General features: G+C 36.9%; 1 protein-coding gene across 1 annotated transcript in view; it reads right to left on the bottom strand.

Moving 5' to 3' along the window:
- The window catches only part of LOC123840994 (phospholipid-transporting ATPase ABCA3-like), a 157,206-nt gene that overhangs the window by 20,556 nt on the left and 111,729 nt on the right, over positions 1 to 24,921 (bottom strand). The window contains exons 26-31 of the mRNA XM_064590317.1: positions 19,576 to 19,701; positions 19,160 to 19,354; positions 7,227 to 7,414; positions 5,982 to 6,152; positions 5,409 to 5,599; positions 182 to 255 (exon numbers count right to left, since the gene is read on the bottom strand). Coding sequence (XP_064446387.1) covers positions 182 to 255; positions 5,409 to 5,599; positions 5,982 to 6,152; positions 7,227 to 7,414; positions 19,160 to 19,354; positions 19,576 to 19,701 — 945 coding nt within the window. The remainder of the gene's footprint in view (positions 1 to 181; positions 256 to 5,408; positions 5,600 to 5,981; positions 6,153 to 7,226; positions 7,415 to 19,159; positions 19,355 to 19,575; positions 19,702 to 24,921) is intronic.

Below are 24,921 nucleotides of genomic sequence, written 5' to 3'. Positions count from 1 at the left end.
GGATTTAAGGAATAAATCAATTAAATTCTAGGGACTTTTGGAAAATAACATACTTTAGGTTACCTTTCTGCTCCTTATACAATGTCAGGCTCCCATTACACATGCCTGGATATCAAATACTGCCCCCATCATTAGTGCTTTCTAACTATATAATGTTAGAAGGTCATGGTTTCTATATTACCTTTCCCCAGCTGTTGTCCTTGCTGGGAATGTAGTAGGTAAGGATCCCTTGATTCTCCTGCTTTAATACACTACCTAAGAAATGAAAGACAGGATAGATGAATAATCTTGCAGATACCATTTTAAATTTCCAAAATATTGCTACATCAACTTAATTATTCACAATAGAGGGGTGAAGAGACATTGTTAATACAAAAAGGGACATGGTCAAATAACCTGCTCTCTTTGATATATATGACATGGTTAATTCCTTTTGGATTTATTTCTGATGAAATATTCTTATTATAATGGATTTCATAACAGTTATTGAGGGCAGGCTTTCAGGCACAGTAAAATTGTCAGCTCACATACCCCATGGAGAAACTCTGAGCCTTCTAAAATTCTGTTACAAGACTGTATTCCTGAACATAGTGCTGAGAATATGAGCTGGCCGGATTTTCACCTCGGTTGTGTGGATATGTATGCATGTGCTGTGTGCTTGGTGGGGAGGAGAGCAGGACAAGGCCTCCTTGCTTTTTCATTATTACATGTCCTGTGAAAGAGGAAATCATACATATAAATCACCAAAGTCAGGCTGTGTGTTCTGGTTTTGTTCACTGGTGAATAAGAACCCACTGGTGGAACGAAAGGGAAGAGGGTGGTATCCACTTCTAATTGGAACAAATGTGTTTACTCTCATCAGTGCACATTTGTAGGTTGTTGCAAATTGGATTAACTGGGGTCAAAATCTTTTAAAGTAAAAAATACATGTTTATAATAAGGGTGAGTGGATTTTCTTATGTGAATTTTAATGTGTGTATTGTTTCCATGATGCCATAAAGCTCTTTTTTGTGTGTGAAAAACTTGAAACATGGAGTTTAATGAATTATTCAAAGCAAACACTGGTGAAATCACCCCATTTAGGCCAAGTAATAGTAACGCAGAGACTTCCATGTCCCACTCCTCAGCCTCTATCCCACATAAAAAATTACCAATACCTTCATTGTTATTGTGGACATTTCCTTTTCAAAGGTGTTTTTACCAATGCATATACCTCTAAAAACTGAGGTAGAGTTTTCCTACCTTTGACCTCTATGTGAATGGAATCATCTGGTGTATTTTCTTTTCTTTCTTCTTCTTTTACTCAGTGTTTGTGAGATTCATTCATGCGGTTGCATATAGCTATAATTCGTCTCCTTCTCTAAATAGTAATCTGGCATATGAATATTCTGCCATTTATCAATTAGGCTACTGATAGACATGGAAATTGTCTGACTATTGTGAATATTACTGACTTAAATATTATTTTACTTATCTCCTTTTACAGGTGGATGCAAGTATCTAAAATATAGCTGTAGGTAGAATCATTGGGCCATTGCTTTTTAAAAAATTGGTCCAGTTTCACCTGTGAAATATAGTGAGTTGGAAAGACTGTCACTCCCACTGCTACTACAAGAAAGCTGGACAAATTGCAAATTAATGCATTTCTTAACCCATCAGTTTTCTGACAGGGCAAACTCAGGGCAAATAACGAACCCATATCCGGGTAGAGACAGGCATCTACAGAGAAGATCAGGACCATAGCATTTGCTTGTACAAGGCAGACACTACCAGATGACATAAGCTGCAATAAAAAATGTAATAAGTTGCTAAAGATCAAGTGTGGGATAGCAAGAGAATGATGAAGCCCATTTTTAAAATTTTTATCCTCTCTGATTTAGGTTTTTTAGTAGCGCTTACTTCTTATACACATTAGAGAGCTGAATTTTGCTTGTGAGCCAAGTTGAAATTTTTTTTCATTCAATGCAGGAGTTAAGTCTATTTACATATATTGAAAGGAATAGTATATTTAATTATAGTCCTCCTATATAATTTTTAAAGTTATATATGCATATATACTGGATAAATGCATAAATATCAATACAAATGTAAATATACAAAATACGTCTGTCTGTGTTTGTATGTATTTCACTTTGTGGCTCGTTCTTATTCTTACTGTTATATTTGTGATACGGTAAAGAATATATTTTTGTTCTAATGGTTAAATTCATTCTAACATCTTTTCCTAATACCCATAAATTGTCCCTTCTTTTTAAGATACTGGGATAAATATTCAGTGCTCACCAAGAGTACTTATGCAGAAACTTCTCCAATCATTCCTCAGTCAACATGAAATTTTTGTCTGTGTAGTCTTCAGGGAGAGCCATCAGGAATAACATCCCCTGAATACCTATTTGTTTATAACTCTTTTTGAGTTTTATTCTTGAACATCATTTTGACTATATATGAAAACTATGGCTTCCATTTTTCTTAGCATAAAATGTTTTGTCACAAAGCCCAAAATCAATCTAATTTTCTTCCCTTATAAATTTTCTTTCTTCCCCTTGTTTTTTTTTTATCTGGGATCCAAAGGTCATCCCACTTTATTATTAAAATACAATTGTTATATTGGAATATTCCTTGGTGTTGATGATACTGGGTCAATTTTTCAGGTTGTCCTTTCAGTAAGCAGGTTTGTCTCATCTTAGGAAATTTTCTTGAATGATAGTTTTTAGTATTTGTTTTAATCTATGGCTTTGCTTTTCTTCTTTTGGACTAATTTCATAGTTGTGTTGGATTGTCCTTGCCTTACGTCTCACTTACTTTTTTTTGAAAGCTTACCTGTGTTTCCATTTGGTGGTTTTCTGTTTTTCTCCTTTCCAATCTCCATTTCCCTTGTGCTTTCTATGTGGTTTGTTTGCTCTTGATAGTTAAGTATTTCTGAACTGTTTACCATCTCCAATGTGGTCAGCTGTCTGCATATCACCCTGTTGGTTAGCCATTTAATCTCTTTGTCCTTTCAACTGGAATTTAGGATTTTCTTACATACCATTCATCCCCTTCTTAATTCTTTAGGCTCACGTTGAAATATTAGATAATAGTTTCATCTGCTTTGTGGCCTTATAGCTCTGCTGTTCTTTCAATGTCTGTAGGTATTTTCTTTTATCCTCTTTTACTTATGATATTTTTCTGTAGGATTCAATGATAATCTTTTCAGTCATTTATCTTTGAGATTAATTTTCTTAAAGCTTTAGAAGGAGTTTCCTATATAGAAAGTGAGGTGGGACAGAATATCTTTCTTAGCTTTAGAGTCCTCTCCTGTAGGGTTCCTTCTGAGAGGCTTCTGGGATGTATCAAGTAATATGGCCTCCCAGTGTAGACCTTCCTCTGGTACTTTCTCATATCTGCCTCCTGTGAGTCTCTCCCCAATCCAAGCTTAAATTTCAGATCCTTTCCTGCAGAGAGGATCTCTGCTTGCTCCTGCTTGGAATCAGAGATGCTCCTGATCGCCCACTGGAGGGTCCCCCTTTACATGGCAGTCTCAGCATGAGCTTCCCAACCCTGAAGAGGGTCCAGAACTTCATCAGTGATCCCAGTGCTACAATGGCATTTGCTTCTACAATTAGCATTTTCTAACTGCTCACTGTTTCCTTTCTTTTGTTTGGCTTCTTCTTCTTCTTCTTTTTTTTTTTTTCTTGTTTTCTGGTTAAAATTTTTTTCTCTCTTTTGTTTGTAAGCCAACTATTGTATTAAGGATGTATTTGTTTTAATTTTGATCAATTTCTAGTTTCGTTTTACCAGCAGTACTTTTCAGAATATATAATCTTCCACGTTGTAGAAATAGAATCATCTTTGCTTTTTTTTTTTTTTTAGATTTTATTGTATTTATTTGAGAGAGAGAGAGAGAGAGTGAAAGAGAGAGCACAAGAAGGGGTAGGGTCAGAGGGAGAAGAAGACTCCCTGCCGAGTAGGGAGCCCGACACGGGACTTGATCCTGGGACTCCAGGATCATGACCTGAGCTGAAGGCAGTCGCTTAACCAACTGAGCCACCCAGGCGCCCCCATCTTTGCATTTTAAAAAGAGAACACACGTCACTTAAATTTCCTTGGGCTTGTGTGTAGAATCATTTATCCCAAATATCTGATTATTGTGGTAAATCCTCTTTATATACATTCTGGATAACTTTTGCTTGCAATATTTATTTCTTCTTTTTAAAAATCAACATTTAGGTGTAGGGTCCATGTCAGTTCCTTTTTGATTCTGTCATATCTGAATAAGTATCTGCTCCAGAATGATGTAAGGAAGAACGGGGCAACAACCACCTTACAGGAGAGAATGTGCCTCGAACCCACATTCTCATTAAACCTCTTGAGTCCACATCCTCAAGGTCTTAGGTCAGTGTTTAGTGTCCCTCCTTCAAGCAAAGCTAGGACAGCAGACAGTAAGTGAGGTTTTTTTGGTCACAGCTTCTCTTTGTGGTAATTTAGACACCACATGAAATAGAAGTCTGATAGAATAAATACTCAAAACTATGTGCTGAATAAATGCATTAAGTGAGTATTGAACTTCTTAATGGACACATCCATTTGCAGGTGTCATAGGCACATCACAATCACTATGACCAACACTGGTGTAATTATTTTTCTATACATCCCTTCTCCACATCTGCTCTTCCATTCATTTCTTATCTACTTTGTGATCTCTGTTCCTACACTACAATCAATCATGCTATTTTCCATTGCCTGGAAGAAAAACTTACGACTCTTCAGCCTGACACATAATGGGAACTTCTGTGATATTTTGCTCAACCTAACAAAGTGGAAAGTAAGAGAAAAAACCAGCATTATTAAAATCTTTGCCATGCTTCTGCTTTATGTTTAGGAAAGAGAGGTAAAGGACAGAAAAAAGTAGTTGCTATCTCTGGTATTACACCATGTAGGCAGAGGGGTGCTTGTTGAATTTAGCAGCAGAAACAGAACTAGTTTTGAGAGAAGAGAAACGCTTAGTGGTTCTTGTTTGCATTTCTATACCACATCCTAGTTGAGACATCAAAAGACTAGGGATACATGCTTAGTTGAAGGAAAAAAGCCTTGAAACTTTGAATGGGTAATATGTGAAAATAATTGAGAATTGTACTCAAAAACATGACTTTAGTGATATAATTTATATTGACAGCTCGAACCCAAAGCTGCCTTATTAAAATGATACAAGAGCTGAGTGAGAACCTTTGTATGTGTGGAAAACATATGCCTTATTATGCTAAGAAACTATAGGAAGAAGGATTCCCAAAAGGAATTTACTATGGAAGATCAATAAATATCAATAACCCATAGGAAACAGTTATTGAAGACATAAAACATATGGATGGTGAAACAAAAAAACTCATGATTTAACACATCTCTATAAAAGTTAGTTCAACCTAATTTACCTGGGAATGTCAATGTGATGAAATACTTTAAACGATCCAGTTTATCCTCCTGTGCATCAATCTTGACCTTGACCTTCAGGATGTAAATGTTGCCAAACTTGTTTTTGAGGTGCTGAGGGCTACCCAGGCACAGGAACTTTCCCTGCACCATGATGGCCAGCCTGGTACAGAAGGCATCGCATTCCTCCATTCTAGCAAAACATGATAGCATAAAAAGTTCTGTTTTGGAGGACATTCTGTAGTTCAAACGGAGCCAGGATTTTGTGACTCTGTTTTCAGTGTAAAATGGAATTTGCTCATCATAAAGATCATAGTTGGAAAATGAAAAAATTTCAAACAATTAGTAGTAGAGTACTAATCCCCAGACACAACAGCTCCTGAACTTCTTGCTCTTTCCCCATTCTTAATTATTTAACTCAACAAGGATTTGTGGCCATTCCATTCATTAGTACTAAGGAGGAAATCACATACCTATGCAAATTTACTGTCAATATTCCTAGCCCCAAATAATTCTCGCTTATAAGCCACTATCATACTTGCCAACCCTCATTCAAGCATCCCAATGAGTCACACCTATGGGAAGTTATAATGATGGCTTTGCCACTTTCACGGGTCCATGTCACAACATCCCAGAGCCGGTGTCGGGCTACAGGGTCCATGCCAGTTGATGGCTCGTCCAGCAAAATGACTGAGGTCTTCCCCATTAGGGCAATAGCAGTACTCAGGCTACGTTTGGTTCCTCCACTTTATGGTCATAGAAGGAGAGAAAATTTAGGGGAGAGGGAAGTTATACAAATTCGTTACTTATAGGAAAGAGCACAAACATATCAACAAACATGTAATATAGAATTCCACAATGCTGATTAGTTGTACTTCAATAAGTTAGCAAGCCCAGTACAGGTGTATATTCCAATTAATTTTCTTTCTTTCTTTTTTTTTAAATTTTATTTCATTTTATGTTATGTTAGTCACCATACAGTACATCATTAGTTTTTGATGTAGTGTTTCACGATTCATTGTTTTCATATAACACCCAGTGCTGCATGCAGTACGTGACCTCCTTAATACCCATCACCAGGCTCACCCATCCCCCGACCCCTCTCCCCTCTAAAACCCTTAGTTTGTTTCTCGGGGTCCATTTCATTTGAAATGTAGATGAATGACTTTTTTTTTTTAATTCAATTGAGACATAGAGATACAGAGAGAGAGAGAGCATGAGCAGGGGGAGAGGCAGAGGGAGTCCGAGAAGCAGGCTCCCCGCTGAGCCAGGAGCCCGATGTGGGGCTCGATGTGGGGCTCGATCCCAGGACCCTGGGATCATGACCTGAGCTGAAGGCAGACGCTTAACCATCTGAGCCACCCAGGCGCCCCTGTAGATGAGTGACTTTTATTTAACTGATTTTAGGTACACTGTCAGTGGCATTTATTTACTTGTGCTTAGGGTACCATGATTTCCCAAGTATAAAAATCTACCATAAGTCAAGGGACCGAGATTCCTCCTTTCTTGGGAGAAAAAGAACCATATGGACACTAGGAAGAATAATATAATCCCTTTTGAGATTTAGAGGCTACAGTTCAAATAGAACTGGGATTTTTAGTTTCATCTCTGCAAAGGAAAGACATGGAACTACATTGATCTGTCTTATTACAATTATATCTGAAACCTAGCAACTTGTGAGATAGTTTTACAATTAGATAATTGTGTGAGAGAGGGACCTGGGTGAAGCTGTGCTCATTTATTTCAAACCTCAGAAACATAGGGAAGCATGTCAACATTAATGGCAGCAACAAAAAGATCATCATAATGAAATGACTCACCTGTAGGTTCTGATAAGCTTGTCAGCATGGGGTTCCAGTTGCATTGAACTCAACCATCTATTCACATACAGCTGAATTTGGGGCTCAGAGACTCCCCATAATCTGGCACACATGATCATTATTTCCCGACCAGTCATGTATTCCAGCAATGCATCAGATTGAGGACAATAGCCAACTCTTGACTTCACCTGATTATGAGAATTGCCTTAATAAGGACCCAAGTCATCTATCCTGCTGAGCATCTCTGGATGAGATAGAAGACCACAGTCCTCCAGGCCATGTCTCTAAGAGTCCTACCAAGGATTTTTCTTTTCTAAAGGCTACACAATGATGGCTGCTGGATCTATTGTAATAAGTTGGAATAACTGGTTCCTCAATTCACTTTTAATGATGTTAGGAATGAAAAAGTTAAAATCCCGGAGCCCACTGAATTTGGAGGAGTATTAGAATATGAGATTCTCTCCTCACTAATAAGAAACTCTAAAGGACATGGCCACCATGGAAGTTTTTTGCACTGTGCAACTTACACATTTGTAGATCTTGTTTCACAGTAAGGCTGAACCAGAAGCAAAGCCTTTTCCCCACTCCCACAAACAGGAGAATGCAATGAGTGTTGTTTTCCCAATAACCAACCCTTTAATGGATTTGCATTCAGATGCACACAGACAAGAGAAAAAGATAACATCATTTTATTAAAATTAATTAAAATTAAAAATAGTTAAAATTATTCTGAATACTTAAAATTCATACCTTTTCCTCTGAGATTTTATTAATGAATTTACAGTAATCCCAGGTTGTTTACACCCTTAATCTCTTGACAGAAATCAAAACAAACCCTTTCTTCTATTCTAGGTATAAAATTATCCTCCCATATAATTTTGAAAGTAAATGAGCTTCATACAACCATAACTCAATGAACAAAGAAAAAGATACCATGAATGCCATCGGTAGAAACAGTACTCACAAGAAACATATTTGAAATGACTTCAGATATTGGGATTACCAGATCAAATGTGCAAATGATTGTGCACATGATAAATTCTTAAAACTTAAAAATATATTAATAAAAAAATGAAGCTGGAGGTATCACAATTCCAGATTTCAAGTTGTACTACAAAGCTGTAGTAATCAAAACACTGTGATACTGGCACAAAAACAGACACACAGATAAATGGAACAGGATAGAAGCCCAGAAAGAAAGCCATGATTATATGGTCAATTTTGACAAAAGAGACAAGGATATGCAATGGGACAAAAACAGTCTCCAGTCTCTTCAACAAATGGTGTTGGGAAAACTGGACAGCTACATGCAAAAGAATGAAACTGGACCACTTTCTTTCACCACACACAAAAATAAACTCAAAATGGATTGAAGACCTAAATGTGAGACCCAAAACCATAAAATTCCTAGAAGAGAACACAGACAATATTTTCTTTGACATTGGCCACATCAAGATTTTCCTAGATATGTCTCCTGAGACAAGGGAAATAAAAGCAGAAATATAATATTGGGACCACATTAAAATAGAAAGCTTTTGCACAGTGAAGGAAACAATCAACAAAACTAAAAGACAACCTACTGAATGTGAGAAGATATTTGCAAATGACATATACAATAGAGGGTTAGTATCCAAAATATGTAAAGAACCTATACAACTCAACACCCAAAAACCAAATAATCCAATCAAAAATGGGCAGAAGACATGAACAGACATTTCTCCAAAGAAAACATCCAGAGGGCCAACAGGCACATGAAAAGATGCTTAACATCACTCATCATCAGGGAAATGCAAATCAAAACTATAGTGAGATATCATCTCACACCTGTCAGAATGGTTATCAACCATGCAAGAAACAACAGGTGCTGAAGAGGGTGTGAGAAAGGGAAACCCTCCTGCACTGTTGGTGAGAATGGAAACTGGCACAGCCACTGTGAAAAACAGTATGGAGTTTCCTCAAAAAATTAAAAATAGAACTACCCTATGATTGATCCAGTAATTCCACTACTGGGTATTTACCCCAAAGAGAGAAAAACACAAAATTCAAATGGATAAATGCACCCCAGTGTTTATTGTAGCATTATTTACAACAGCCAAATTATGGAGGCAGCCCAACTGTCCATTGACTGATGAATGGATAAAGAAGGTATACACATATATATATATACAATGAATATTAGTCATAAAAAAGAATGAAATCTTGCCCTTTGCAACAACATGGATGGATCTAGAGAGTATAATGCTAAGTGAAACAAGTCAGAGAAAGACAAATACCATATGATTTCATTTCATATGCAGAACTTAAGAAAGAAACAAACAAAAGGGAAAAGAGGGAGAGAGACAAACCAAGAAACAGACTCTTAACTATAGAGGACAAATTGATGGTTATCAGAGGGGAGGTTGGTGGGGGATGGGTGAAATAGGTGATGGCAATGAAAAGTACACTTATCATGATGAGCACTGAATAATGTACGGAATTGTTGAATCACTGTATTGTCCACCTGAAACTAATATTATACTGTATGCTAAGCATACTAGAATTAAAATTAAAAACTTAATAAATAAAAAATTTTAAAAATCTTTATGAAAAAGAAAAGTATAAAGTCACTTGGATATTTTGGGAATGAACCATGTATAGCACCTAAAAACTAAAAATAAATAAATAAATAGATAAAACATGTTACAAACTTTGTGAATGCATTTGACAGCAATTTAATGACAATGGAAGAAATTAGCTTAGCTTGGAGATTAGGTAATAAGAAAGCACCTAGGATGCAGCACAAAAATTAAAAATGGGGAATCATGAAAGTGAGAGATACATTGGAAATATCTGGATACTGAAGTTGCAGAAGGAGAGAAAGAAAGGAGCAGGAGAAATAGTTGAGGAAGTCCTAAGTGAAAATGATCCAGAACCAATTAAAGATACCAATTGATAAATTGAAGAATGTCAACACATTCCAAGCAGGACAAAATTTTAAAAGATTCATATCTAAACATTTCATATGGAAGCTTATGTAGAACAAAGAGAAAATATAAAAGGCAGCTACAGAGAAAAGAAAGATTATCTATAAAGGAATATCAGACTGAGCTCAAAATTTCTCAAAAGTAGATGGAAACTAGAGATAGTGAAACAACAGCTCAATGTGCTAAAGAAAAATAATGGCAAACCTCAAATTCTATACACAATGAAAATATCTTTTGCCAATGAGGGTAAATAAGAGGTATTTACAGGTAAAAACAAAACATGAATAAGAAAGTTTGCCTGTGAGTTTCAGATTGAGAATCTGCAATTGCCATTTCTATTCCATGCTGAGGAGAGGTTCTAGCCATTGTAATAAGGTAAGGGAAAAAAAGCATAGGGTTGGAAAGGAAAACAAACCTTTGTTATCTGGAGCAGTCATGATTTATAAGTAAACATTCCAATATAATTTATAGATAAATATTAGAATTAAGAGAATTTAGGGGCGCCTGGGTGGCTCAGATGGTTAAGCGTCTGCCTTCGGCTCAGGCCATGATCCCAGAGTTCTGGGATCGAGTCCCGCATCGGGCTCCCTGCTCCGCGGGAAGTCTGCTTCTCCCTCTGCCTCTCTCTCTGTCTCTCATGAATAAATAAATAAAATCTTTAATAAAAAAAAAGAGAATTTAGTAATTTTGTTGAATACAAGTTCAATATTTAAAAATCAATTGCACTCAGGGTGCCTGGCTGGCTTAGTTGGTTAAGCATTAGGTTCTTGATTTCAGCTCAAGTGATGATCTCAGGGTCCTGGGATCCAGCGCCACGTTGGGCTCTGTGCTCAGTGGGGAGTCTGCTTGTCTCCCTCTCTCTCTGCCTCTCCCCTTGCTCACACACACTCTCTAAAATAAACAAATAAACCTTTTAAAAAAATCAGTTGCATTCAATAGACCATCAGCAAATAAAAAATAGAAAATCATTTAAATATTAAAACATAATATATATATAGAAATAAATTGCACACAATATTATTGCTTCTTGATCTTATATCCAAACAAGCTGAATTCTCTGTTTAGTGTAAAATTCCTATAAAACTTTAAAACCATTATTCTGAGACATTTAATGAGATCCAACACATGGAAAGATATGTTCACTATGAGTATGTCAATCTTCTGGAATCCCACTTAAAATCCCAGGATTTTTACGCAAAGATAAGCTAATTCCTCAATTCATCTATAATTTAATTTTAATTTAATTTTTTAAAAAAGATTTATTTATTTATTTGAGAGAGAGAGCACAAGCAGGGGAAGGGGCAGAGATGGAGGGAGAGAGAAAATCCTCAAGCAGACTCCCCACTGAGCTTGGACCCCCAATCCTGGGCTTTATCCCAGGACCATGAGATCACGGTCTCAGGCAAAATCAAGAGTTGGATGCTTAACTGACTGAGCCACCCAGGAGCTCCTCAGTAGAAATTTTTGAGGCTAGAAAGTAGTGGAATGATATATTTAAGGTGAGAAAAAAACATCAGCCAAGAATTCTATACCAACAAAACTGTCCTTCAAAAATAAGGAGAAAATAAGAAATTCCCCAACAAATAAAAGATGAGGGAGTTTATTACCATCAGATCTACCCTACAATAAATGCTAAAAACAATCCTTTACATTGAAATTAAAGGACACTAGACAGTAAATTAAAGCCATATAAAGAGATAAAGATCTCTGGTAAAGCTAAATACACTAGCTCATATGAAAACCAGAATTGTTATAATTTTGATTTATGATTCAACTATTTATTTTATACAGTATTTAAAAGGTAAATGCATAAAATAATATTTAATGGTACACAAAGTATAAAGATGTATTTTGTGACAACAATGACAAAGTGTGGACATGGTATCAGAGGTGTATAGAAGTAGAGTTTTTTGTGTGATTGAATTTCAGTTGGTATCAATTCAAAAGAAATGGTTACAACTTTACGATGTTAGATGAAATCCCAATGGTAATCACAAAGAAAATGTGTGTATAATATATACAAAAGGAAATGTAACAACAAAAAAATCAGCTAAATACAATATAAGGTAGTAATGGAGGAAATTAGGGGCAAAAAATATAAATGAGAGATACAGAAAACAAGAAATGGCAAAAGTAAGTCCTTCTCTATTAGTAATTATTTTTTTTAAGATGTTATTTATTTATTTGAGAGAAAGAGAGAGCACAAGTAGTGGGGAGGAGCAGGAGAGGAAGAGGCAGACTCCCTGGTGAGCGGAGAGCCTAAAGTAGGGCTGGATCCCAGGACCCGGGATCATGACCTGAGCCAAAGGCAGACACTTAACCAATTGAGTCACCCAACTGCCCCTCTATCAGTAATTACTTTAAATGTAAATAGATTTAATTCCCCAATCAAAAGGCATAGATTGGCAAAATGAATTTAAAAAAACAAACATGATCCAGGGCGCCTGGGTGGCTCAGTTGGTTAAGCGACTGCCTTCGGCTCAGGTCATGATCCTGGAGTCCCGGGATTGAGTCCCGCATTGGGCTCCCTGCTTGGCAGGGAGTCTGCTTCTCCCTCTGACCCTCCCCCCTCTCTTGTGCTTGCTCTCTCTCTCAAATAAATAAATAAAAAAATCTTAAAAAAAAAAATAAAAAAACAAACATGATCCAAATATCCACTATCTAGTCAGATTCGCTTATGTTTAAGGACACAAATAGGTTGAGAGTAAAAGGACAGGAAAAAAATTTCATGCAAATAGTGCCCAAAAGAGCTGGGTGGCTGTACTCTTATTAGAAAAAATAGACCCAGGGGCGCCTGGGTGGCTCAGTCATTAAGCGTCTGCCTTCGGCTCAGGTCATGATCCCGGGGTCCTGGGATCGAGCCCCACATCGGACTCCCTGCTCCGCAGGAAGCCTGCTTCTCCCTCTCCCACTCCCCCTGCTTGTGCTCCCTCTCTCGCTGTGTCTCTCTCTGTCAAATAAATAAAATCTTTAAAAAAAAAAAGAAAAAAAAAAAAGAAAAAATAGATCTGAAGTCAATAACTATGACAAGGACAAATACAGTATTATATATTGATGAAAGGATCAATTTACCATGAACATAGAACAGTTATACATACATATGCTCCAAAGTATATGAAGAAAGCAGTAATAGATTTGAAGGGAAAAGTAAACAGCTGAAAAATATCAGTTGGAGGCTTTAATACCCCACTTTTATTTTCTTTAAATTTTATTATGGAAGTATAGTTGGCATACTATGTTATATTAGTTTCAGATGTACAACATAGTAATTCAATTCTATACATTATGCAATGCTCACCATGATAAGTGTAGTTACCATCTGTCACTAAACAATGTTATTATAATATTACTGACTATATCCCCTATGCTGTATTTATCATCCCCATGATTTATTTGTTTTATAACTGGAAGTTTGTACCTCTTAATCCCCTTCACCTATTTTGTCTATCCCCCATCCCCTCCCTCTTGGAAACTCCCAGTTTGTTCTCTGTATCTAGAGTCTGTTTCTGTTTTTGTTTGTTCATTTTTAAAAATATTTTTAATGTTCAATTAGACAACATATAATACATCATTAGTTTTTGATGTAGTGCCCAACGATTCATTAGTTGCATATAACACCCAGTGCTCATCAAAACATGTGCCCTCCTTAATACCCATCACCCTGTTAACCCCTCCCTCTGTAACCCTCAGTTTGTTTCCCAGAGCCCAGAGTTCTTCATGGTTTGTCTTCCTCTCTGATTTCTTCCCATTCAGTTTTCCCTCCCTTCCCCTGTTGTCCTCTGCGCTATTCCTTATGTTCCGTATACGAGTGAAACCATATGATAATTGTCTTTCTCTGCTTCACTTATTTGACTTAGTATAATCCCCTCCAGTTCCAGCCATGTCAGTGTGAATGGTGGGTGTTCATCCTTTCTGATGGCTGAGTAATATTCCATCGTATATATGAACCACAGCTTCTTTATCCATTCATCTGTTGAAGGACATCTTGGCTCCTTCCACAATTTCACTATTGTGGACATTGCTGCTATGAACATTGGGGTGCATGTGCCCCTTCTTTTCACTATGTCTGTATCTTTGGGGTAAATACCTAGTAGTGCAATTGCTGGGTTGTAGGGTAGCTCTATTCTTAACATCTTGAGGAACCTCCATACTGTTTTCCAGAGTGGCTGTACCACCTTGCATTCCCACCAACAGTGTAAGAGGGTTCACCTTTCTTCACATCCTTGCCAACACTTGTTGTTTCCTGTCTTGTTAACTTTTGCCATTCTAACTGGTGTGAGGTCGTAGCTCATTGCCCTGACGGCTAGTTGTGTTGAACATTTTTTTCATGTGTCTGTTAGCCATTTGTATGTCTTCTTTGGAGAAGTGTCTGTTCATGTCTTCTGCCCATTTATTAACTGGATTATTGGTTTTTTGGGTGTTGAGTTTGAGAAGTTCTTTATAGATCTTGGATACCAGCCCTTTATCTGTTATGTCATTTGCAAATATCTTCTCCCATTCCGTGGGTTGCCTCTTAGTTTGTTGACTGTTTCCCTTTTTCGTGCAGAGACTTTTATCTTGATGAATTCCCAAAAGTTCATTTTTGCTTTTGTTTCCCTTGCTTTTAGAGACATGTCTTGAAAGAAGTCAAGTCGCTGTGGCCAATGTTGAAGAGGTTACTGCCTATATTCTCCTGTAGGATTTTGATGGATTCCTGTCTCACATTGAGGTCTTGCACCCGTTTTGAGTTTATCTTTGTGTATGGTGTAAGAGAATGGTCCAGTTTCATTCTTCTGGATGTGGCTGTCCAATTTTCCCAGCACCATTTATTGAAGAGACTGTCTTTTTCCCATTAGATCAATTCTTTCCTGCTTTGTCAAAGATTAGTTGACCATAGAGTTGAGGGTCCATATCTGGGCTCTCTATTCTGTTCCATTCATCTATGTGTCTGTTTTTGTGCCAGTACCATGCTGTCTTGATGCTCTCAGCTTTGTAATGTAGCTTGAAGTCAGGCATTGTGATGTCCCCAGGTTTGGTTTTCTTTTTCGACAATTCCCTGGTGACTCGGAGTCTTTTCTGGTTCCATACAAATTTTAGATTGTTTGTTCCAGCTCTGTAAAAAAGGTCTATGGTGTTTTGATAGGGATTGCATCGAATGTGTAGATTGTTCTGGGCAGCATAGACATTTTCACAATGCTTATTCTTCCAATCCATGAACATGTAATGTTTTTCCATCTCTTTGTGTCTTCCTCCATTTCTTTCATAAGTGTTCTGTAGTTTCTAGAGTATAGATCCTTTACCTCTTTGGTTAGGTTTATTCTGAGGTATCTTATGGGTTTTTGTGCAATTGTAAATGGGATCAATTCCTTCATTTCTCTTTCTTCAGTCACATTGTTAGTGTATAGAAATACAGTTGATTTCTGTGCATTGATTTTTTTATCTTGCTACATTGGTGAATTGCTGTATAAGTTCTACTAATTTGAGGGGATGGAGTCTTTTGGGTTTTTCCACATGGAGTATCATGCCATCTTTGAAGAGTGAGAGTTTGACTTTTTCTTTGCCAACTTGAATGCTATTTATTTATTTATTTATTTATTTATTTATTTATTATCTGATTGCTGAAGCTAGGACTTCTAGTACTAACAGCAGTGGTGAGAGTAGGCATCCCTGTTGTGTTCCTGACCTTAAGGGAAAAGCTCTCAGTTTTTCCCCATTGAGAACGATATTCACTGTGGGCTATTCATAGATGGCTTTTATGACACTGAGGTATGTTCCCTCTATCCCTATATTTTGAAGACTTTTAATCAAGAAACGATGCTGTATTTTGTCAAATGCTTTTTCTGCATCAATTGAAAGGATCATATGGTTCTTGTCTCTTCTTTATTAATGTGATCTATCACGTTGATTGGTTTGCAAATGTGGAACCATCATGGCATCACAGGAATAAGTCCCACCTGGTCATGGTGAATAATCTTTTTAACGTAGTGTTGGATCCTATCTGCTAATATCTTGGTGAGAATTTTGGCATCCATGTTCATCAAGGATATTGCTCTGTAATTCTCCTTTTTGATGGGGTCTTTGTCTGGTTTGGGGACCAAGGTAATGCCTCATAGAAAGAGTTTGGAAATTTTCCTTCCATTTCTATTTTTTAGAAGAGCTTCAGTATAATAGGTATGATTTCTTCTTTAAATATTTGGTAGAATTCCCCTGGGGAGCCATCTGGCCCTGGACTCTTGTTTTTTTGGGAGGTTTTTGATTACTGTTTGAATTTCCTTGCTGGCTATTGGTCTGTTCAGATTGTCTATTTCTTCCTGTTTCAGTCTTGGTAGTTTATCAGTGTCCGGGAATGCATCCATTTCTTCTAGTTTGCCTAGTTTGTTGGCCTATAGCTGCTGGTAATAAGTTCTAATAATTGCCTCTATTTCCTTGGTATTGGTCATGATTCCTCCCCTTTCACTCATAGCTTTCAATAGTTAATTCTCAACATGAATGGGCTGAATGCTCCCATCAAATGGCAGAGGGTTTCAGATTGGATAAAAAAGCAGGATCCATTCATATGCTGTCTACAAGAGACTCATTTTGAACCTAAAGACACCTCCAGACTGAAAGTGAGGGGATGGAGAACAATTTATCATGCCAATGGACCTCAAAAGAAAATTGGGGTAGCATTTCTCGTATCAGACAAATTAGATTTTAAACCAAAGACTGTAGTAAGAGATGTAGAGGGACACTATATCATACTTAAAAGGTCTATCCAACAAGAAAATCTAACAGTTGTAAATCTCTCTGCCCCCAACATGGGAGCACCCAACTATTAACCAAAATAAATAATCCTATTGATAATAATACATTAATAGTAGACTTCAACACTCCACACACAGCAATAGACAGATCATCTAAGCAGAATATCAACAAAGAAACAAGAGCTTTGAAGGACACATTGGACCAGATGGACTTTGTAGATACATACAGAACATTCCATCCTAAAACAACAGAATACTCATTCTTCTTGAGTGCACACGGAACTTTCTGCAGAATAGACAACATACTGGGTCACAAATCAGGTCTCAAACGATACCAAAAGACCGAGATTATTCCTGCATATATTCAGACTACAATGCATTGAAACTGGAACTCAACCACAAGGAAAAATTTCAAAGGAACGCAAACACTTGGAGGTTAAAAAGCATCCTGCTAAAGGATGAATGGGTCAATCAGGAAATTAAAGAGGAACTTGAACAGTTCATGCAAACCAAAGAAAATGAAAACACATTGGTTCAGAACCTATGGGATACTGCAAAGGTGGTCCTTACAAGGAAGTATATAGCCATCCAAGCCTCTCTCAAAAAATTAGAAAAATCCCAAATGACAAGCTAACCTTACATCTAAAGGATCTGGAGAAAGAGCAGCAAATAAAGCCTTGACCCAGCAGGAGAAGAGACATATTAAAGATTAAAGCAGAAATCAATGAAATAGAAACTAGAAGAACAGTAGAACAGATAAATGAAACTAGGATCTGGTTCTTTGAAAGAATTAATAAGATTGGTAAACCTCTGGCCAGACTTATCCAAAAGAAAAGAGAAAGGACCCAAATTAATAAAATCATTTGTTTTTTAGATTCCACATATAAGTAAAGTCACATGGTATTTGTCTTTCTCTGTCTGACTTATTTCACTTAGCATAATACAATCTAGATCTATCCATGTTGTTGCAAACGGCAAGGTATCATTCTTTATTATGGCTAAGTGATATTCCATTGTATATACCACCTCTTCTTTATCCCTTCACCTATCAATGGATACCTTAGGTTGCTTTCATATCTTGGCTACTGTAAATAATTCTGCAATAAACATAGGGGTGCATATATTTTTTTGAATTAGTGTTTTTGTTTTCTTTGGGTGAATACGCAGTAGTGAAATTTCCAGATCGTCTGATATTTCTATTTTTAATTTTTTGAGGAACCTCCATAGTGCCTGCTGGGAATTTTGGAATCTCTGACCCCAAGAACCATCTGGAAGAACCCATTCACCTCCTTTCATCATACAACATTTCTTCCTCTATTTCAATTTTTTCCCTTCTAGTATAAATGTGGTCAAGTTGTTTAATGTATAAAATATCCCCTGTCTCATTCTCACAACTTTGGGTCAATTCTAATGTTTCCCTTTGCTTCAAAGCTAACTTTCTTCGAAGTATAACCCAAATTCTTAGCTTCACCTCCGTTACTAGAATACTGTTCATCCTAGAGTATGCAGGCTCCCACAACCCCATCTTCCTGATGTCATAATGACAATGTGCCATGAACTAAAGAAGAAAGAAATGCACCATTTAGGCTCCCATTACTACCACTCAACTGACCATAGTACAATAGTTCTTGCTAACTCCATCAGTGAAGTTTTAGTTGCTAAATCCAATACACTCTATTCAGGCTTTACATTGCCTGAGATTTCCTGGAATCTGACACCACTGACCATTTTCTTCTTCTTGAATTTTTGTTCCCACTTAGCTTTCCCGAAGTTAATGCACTCTCCCACGGATGGCATGTGCACCCAACGGCTGACTGATTCAGGGATACAAAAGACAGCTACCTTGCCTTGATTTGGGACCATTCCGAAAGGCCGTCATGTTCCAGAGTTCTAAGGTGTATGAAGACCTCAGTTACAAGCGAACTGCTCTTATAAGTGAACTACATCTTCTGCCCAGTCTTTCCTTCCTTACAGTACCTTGTCTGGCATATGTTAGATGTACTGTTGAGAGAACTTGACTTTTACTCTAGTAGTTTCAAAGAACACAAAAGATAATCTTGTCTTAGATTCTATTCTTGTTGTCTCTCTCTACTCAAAAATTTCTTTCTCCAGAATCTACTGAGGCGACAGTATCAATATCAATATCAATGTCTACCATGACTGCCGTCTATTATCTTCAACACCTGCCTGTTTCCTGTACCCCTAAGGCATCAAGCTTCTCATATCTTAGACTGTAATTGTTTCTTACCTTTTGGAGACTTTTAGTGATGCTAAAGTGCTCAATGAACACATCCCCAGACGTAACAGTTTCTTCTCCAGTCAAAATTTGGAAGGTAGTCGTTTTTCCAGCTCCATTGAATCCAAGCAATCCAAAGCACTCCCCTCTTTGGATTGTAACAGATATATTTTTCACAGCCAGAATGACTGGATACTTAAAATATATCTGAAAAAATCCAGAAAACACTATTTAGTAAAGAGTCTTTGAAGACCAAATAAATACCTCAGACCCTAGGGACCATGACTTCAGACAGTTTCACAAGAACTCTCCTATTACACTGGAAAAATACACATAGATTCTGAAGAACCACAGTGTGCCCTGGACACCAGTGACATGCTCTTGGGGATAATTGAAGCCGGCATATATTGGCCAGTGAATGAGGTTACCTTTGTGAGTTCCTTAATAAGCACTGTGGAATCCAGCAACTCCTGAGGCTGCCCTAGGATTCTCTGTCTTTCATTTTGTACCTCTTCATCATCAGATTCTCCAGATAGTTCTTTGGACACTTTTCCCTATATTTTCAAACAAGAATCATAAAAGTGAATGCTCTTTAGGTGTCTGGTCTAGAGTGGGTGGTTTTGTGAAAGCTAAACTGGGGGATAATCTCAAAGACATTAAAAAGGAAGATTTTAGTCATCCCATGAAGTATCTGAATATCACCTCAGCATCATGTACAACTTGACTAAGTTTTGACTAATAAATGGTTCATCAGAAGAATGATGGTGGAGTCAAGAGGAGAATAAAAAGTCATTCAACATAGTAGAAAGAGTGTGAATTAACATGCTACAATGTGTACTTTAAATTTATTTATTATTTACTTATTTATTTAAGTTTTTATTTAAATTCCAGTTAGTTAACATACTGTGTAATATTAGTTTCAGATGTACAAGGTAGTGATTTCAATACTTCCATTCAACACCTGGTGCTCATCACAAGTGCACTCCTTAATCCCTACCACCTATTTCACCCATCCCCTCACCCACCTCCCCTCTGATAACCATCAGTTTGTTCTCTATAGTTCAGAGTCTGTTTCTTGGTTTGCCTCTTTCTCTCACCCCCACCCCTCGTTCATTCATTTTATGTTTTAAATTCCACATATGAGGGAAATCATGCTATTTGTTTAAAAGACAGAATATAAAGCATTCATAGAAATGGATTTTATCACTTGGATCTTTAAGAAGGAAATCATTCCAGGAGGGTAGGGAAACTCTAAAAAACAGTCATGAATACTTAATAACTTTTTTCAAGATCCATCAGGAATAGAAGCCAAGAAAATCAGCAAGGTTTAACTAGATTTTTCCTAAGAAACTCATTGGCCTATATTTTCAAGATAAGTATTACAAGATAATAATGCTCTTTATTACTCTTGACTAGACCAAGTAGCTTCAGGAAACTGATCTCTAGATGGTAGAACAGAAATTTGGCATAATTTTGAAGACTGTTTTGTCCAGTCAGTTCAGAACAGATTGATTTTTATTTCCACAAATTAAAAAATTAGGATTACGGGCGCCTGGGTGGCTCAGTTGGTTAAGCAACTGCCTTCGGCTCAGGTCATGATCCCAGGGTCCTGGGATCGAGTCCCGCATCGGGCTCCCGGCTCAGCGGGGAGCCTGCTTCTCCCTCTGACCCTCTCTCCTCTCATGCTGTTTCTCTCTCGCTCGCTCTCTAATTAAAAAAAAAAAAATCTTAAAAAAAAAATTAGGATTACATAGTGTGTTGTTTTTCCAGAATTGGACACCTCAGGAAAAACTACAGCCACAACCGAGCTCAATCAAGTGTGACTTATTACAATTACAGTATGTTAAACACTGAAAGGCTAAAGAATAAACTTTCTTTTATAAAAGAAACTGTCTTTATTTGAAATAGTATAGGGAAATTCAAGCCTAAACATCCTCTCAAAACAATGGAGGTTTTTGTGTAAAGCAATTAAGAAATGACTGGTAGCTTCATTAGAAATATAAATTAACTGCAGGATAGCTATTTACTAGAAAGAACCAGGGAAAGAGGCAGCTATGAAGAGCCCTCCTGGATTGGAACTAATCTTTAACACTGACCTTAAACTACTTCTGCAAAGAAGCTCAAATTGAATGGTTCCCTCAATGGAGCAATTTATGTATTATGGCATTGATGAAAGAAATACAAAAATCAGCCAGCAGTTAGTGGAGCTGAACAGTTGGGTGTGGACATGGAAAGAGACAAAGACAGACCTTCAAACCACTGTCATTCCAGGGTTACTGCACCCATGCCCAGGTCTGCATCCTCTGAAGAACAATACCAGAGGCTTCACACTACGAGGAAAATAGACTTCACAGAAACATCCCAGCCAGTTACTTAAACAAAGTAGCAAACAACAAAATTTCCTTGGGAAAGGGCAATACCCACAGAACCAATACATATTTTAAATATCTAGAGTTCAGCAAAAAAAAAAAAAAAAAAAGATATAAAAGAAACAGGAAACTGTGCCCCATACACAGGAAAAAAAAGCAAGCAATAGTAACTGCCTGTGATTAAATGACCAGATGTCAGATTTAATAGACAAAGAGTTCAAAGTAGTCGTTATAACTATTTTCAAAATAAAGGAAACCATGCTTGAAGGAATAAAGGGAGGTATGATGACAATGTTTTATCAAATAAAGATTACTAATAACAAGATAGAAATTATAAAAGAAATAATCCAATGGAAGTCCTGGAGTTGAAAAGTATAATAACTAAAATGAAAAACTCACTAGAAGCGTTCAATAACAAACTTGAATTGGCAGAAAAAAAGAATTAGAAAACTTAGATAGATACAAAGGGAGTGTGAAACCTGAAGAATGGAGAGAAAAACAATCAAGAAAAATGAACAAAGCTTCAGAGAAATGTGGGATACCATTTAGTGCATCAATATATGCATAATGGGAATGTCAAATGGAAAAGAGAGAAGTATGCAGAAAAATATTGAAAGAAATAGCTGGAACTTCCCAAATTTCATGAAAAACATTAATCTACACATCCATAGCTTAGTGAATATCAAGTATGATAAACACAAATAGATCTGTACAGACAGAAAAGATGCTGAATGCCAAAGGCAAGGAGAAAATCTTGAAATAAGTGAGAGATAAACACTTATCACTTATAAGAGATTCCCAACAAGAGTAACACCTGACTTTTTACAAAAAACAATGGAGAGTGATATCAGCATGTTGGTGGATTAGGAGACCCCAGTGCTTGCTGGCCCCCTCCAAATCAATGATTTCACAAATACCACAGAGAAAATAACCCTTGGAGAGCTCTGGAGTACATTTAAAGAGGCTGCAGCAACCTGGTGGAGGAGAAAATCCAGGGATGGCCAAATAGAAAAGTAGAGGATGCATTTTACCCACATCAACCCATTCCTCAACTTAGCCCAGCTTGGTACCAAGAAGAATCTCTTCGTTCACAATCTCTCTTCTTGAGAGAAAAGTAGAACAAGAAGATTCCAGAAGCCATTGTCATTAAGGACACCAGCAGCCCTCACTGCTGCTAGAGACGATAAGCCTTTACTGCCAAAGACCCTTGCAGCCTTCAATAATGCTAAACTCAGCTGATAAAACAGCCCATAGTTTATTTTACTGTTCACCCCAACACCTTGAGCCAGAGATGCTGCTGTACTCCACTGAAACTAGAGCCAGAGAGGCCACACTCCACCCACCTGGTGCCTTCACACCCACATGTAGGTAAAGGTCTTTCCCCACCTAAGCCAGTCTATAAAGTCTGGAAGAGGTGACTGTTCCTACAAATGCACAGACATATATACAAGGCTAAAGGAACACACAAAAAAGTCAAGAAACAACAACAAAAAATTTTAAATACAAAACATGATACCACTAAAGAAACACAATGAATTTCATGTAACTTATCCCAAAGAATTGTAGATTTTAAAATTACCTGACAAAATAATTCAAGATAATTATTTTAAAGATTTTATTTATTTATTTATTTAATTGACAGAGAGAGAGAGACAGCGTGAGAGGGAACACAAGCAGGGGGAGTGGGAGAGGGAGAAGCAGGCTTCTGGCCGAGCAGGGAGCCCGATGCGGGGCTCAATCCCAGGACCCTGGGATCATGACCTGAGCTGAAGGCAGTCGCTTAACCAACTGAGCCACCCAGGTGCCCCAAGATAATTATTTTAAAGAAGTTCAGTGAGCTATAAGAGAACACAAATAGGCAATTTAATGAAATTAGGAAAACAATATATGAACAAAAGAGAAATTCAAAAGGAGATAAAATCATAAGAAAGAGAACTAGTGAATTTAGTAAAGTTGCAGTTTACAAAATCAATGTACAAAAATCTGTTGCATTTCTGTACACTAATAATGATCTATCAGAAAGAGAAATTAAGAAAACAATCCCACTTACAACTGCATTAGAAAGAATAAAATACCTAGGAATAAATTTAATCATGTAGGTGAAATTCCTGTACACGGAGAACTACAAGACAATGAAAGAAAATTTAAAAGACACAAAGGAAAAGATATTCTGTGCACATGGATTGGAAGAGTTTATATTGTTACAACCAAGAGGCTCAGCTAATCAATTAGTAGTGGAGATGCAAATGAATCATAAAAATACTGCTAATCCAAAAGAAGACATGAAGGGGTGGGTGCCTGGGTGGCTCAGTTGTTAAGCGTCTGCCTTTGGCTCAGGTCATGATCCCAGGGTCCTGGAATCGAGCCCCGCATCGGGCTCCCTGTTCTGCAGGAAGCCTGCTTCTCCCTCTCCCACTCCCCCCCGCTTGCGTTCCCTCTCTTGCTGTCTCTCTCTCTCTCTCTGTCAAATAAATAAATAAATAATCTTTAAAACAAAGTAAACTATGCTATCTATAAGAAACTCATTTCAAATATAATAATATACACAGGTTAAAGGTCAAATGATAAAAAAAAGATACATCATGCAAAATGTATACATGAAAAAATTGGCAGAGTAACATCAGAGTATATTATAGAACAAGGAATATCACCAGAGATTTTTTAAAAAAGCAATTACATAATGATAAAGGGCCAATTCATCAAGAGGATATAAAAATCCTAAGTGTACGTGCCCCTAATATTTTAACTCTAAAATATTAGATAAGGCCAAAACCAAGAAATGAAAGAAAGAAAGAAAGAAAGAAAGAAAGAAAGAGAAAAAAGGAAAGAAGAAACAGAAATAGGCAAATCCACTGCCATGCCTAGAGTCTTTAACACTAATCTCTTGACAGTTGGTACAATGTGTTGATGAAAAAAACAAAATACAGAAAAATTGAACAACATTATTAAACAACTTTTTCTAGTTAACAGTTCAAGAACACTGTACCAATAAAAGCAGAATATGCATTTTTTCGAGTACACAAGGAACATTCGCCAAGATAGGGCATATTTTGGGCCATGAAACAACTTCATAAATTTATGAAGACAGAAGAATATGTACTCCAGCAATAATAAGAAAATTAGAAATCAACAGCAGAACAATATCTATAAAATTCTGAAATATTTAGAAATTAAACAACACTCTTTACAAATAACTCATGCATCAAAAAAGGAATCATGAAAGATATTAGAATAGGTTTTGAAGAGAATGAAATGAAAACATGATATTTCAAAATCTGTGAGATGCAGCTAAAGCAGTGATTAGAGAGATTTATATCATTAAATATTTATATTAAAAATAATAAAATTTTGAAAAAAGAATAAAGTCTCAGTGGTCCAAACTTCTACCAGAAGAAACTAGAAATA

The sequence above is a fragment of the Mirounga angustirostris genome, unplaced genomic scaffold (assembly GCF_029215605.1).
Source record: "Mirounga angustirostris isolate CCGP_5_RB_7025 unplaced genomic scaffold, mMirAng1.0.hap1 SCAF_5, whole genome shotgun sequence".
Lineage (NCBI taxonomy): Eukaryota > Metazoa > Chordata > Mammalia > Carnivora > Phocidae > Mirounga > Mirounga angustirostris.
This window is presented reverse-complemented; position numbering and strand designations above follow the sequence as displayed.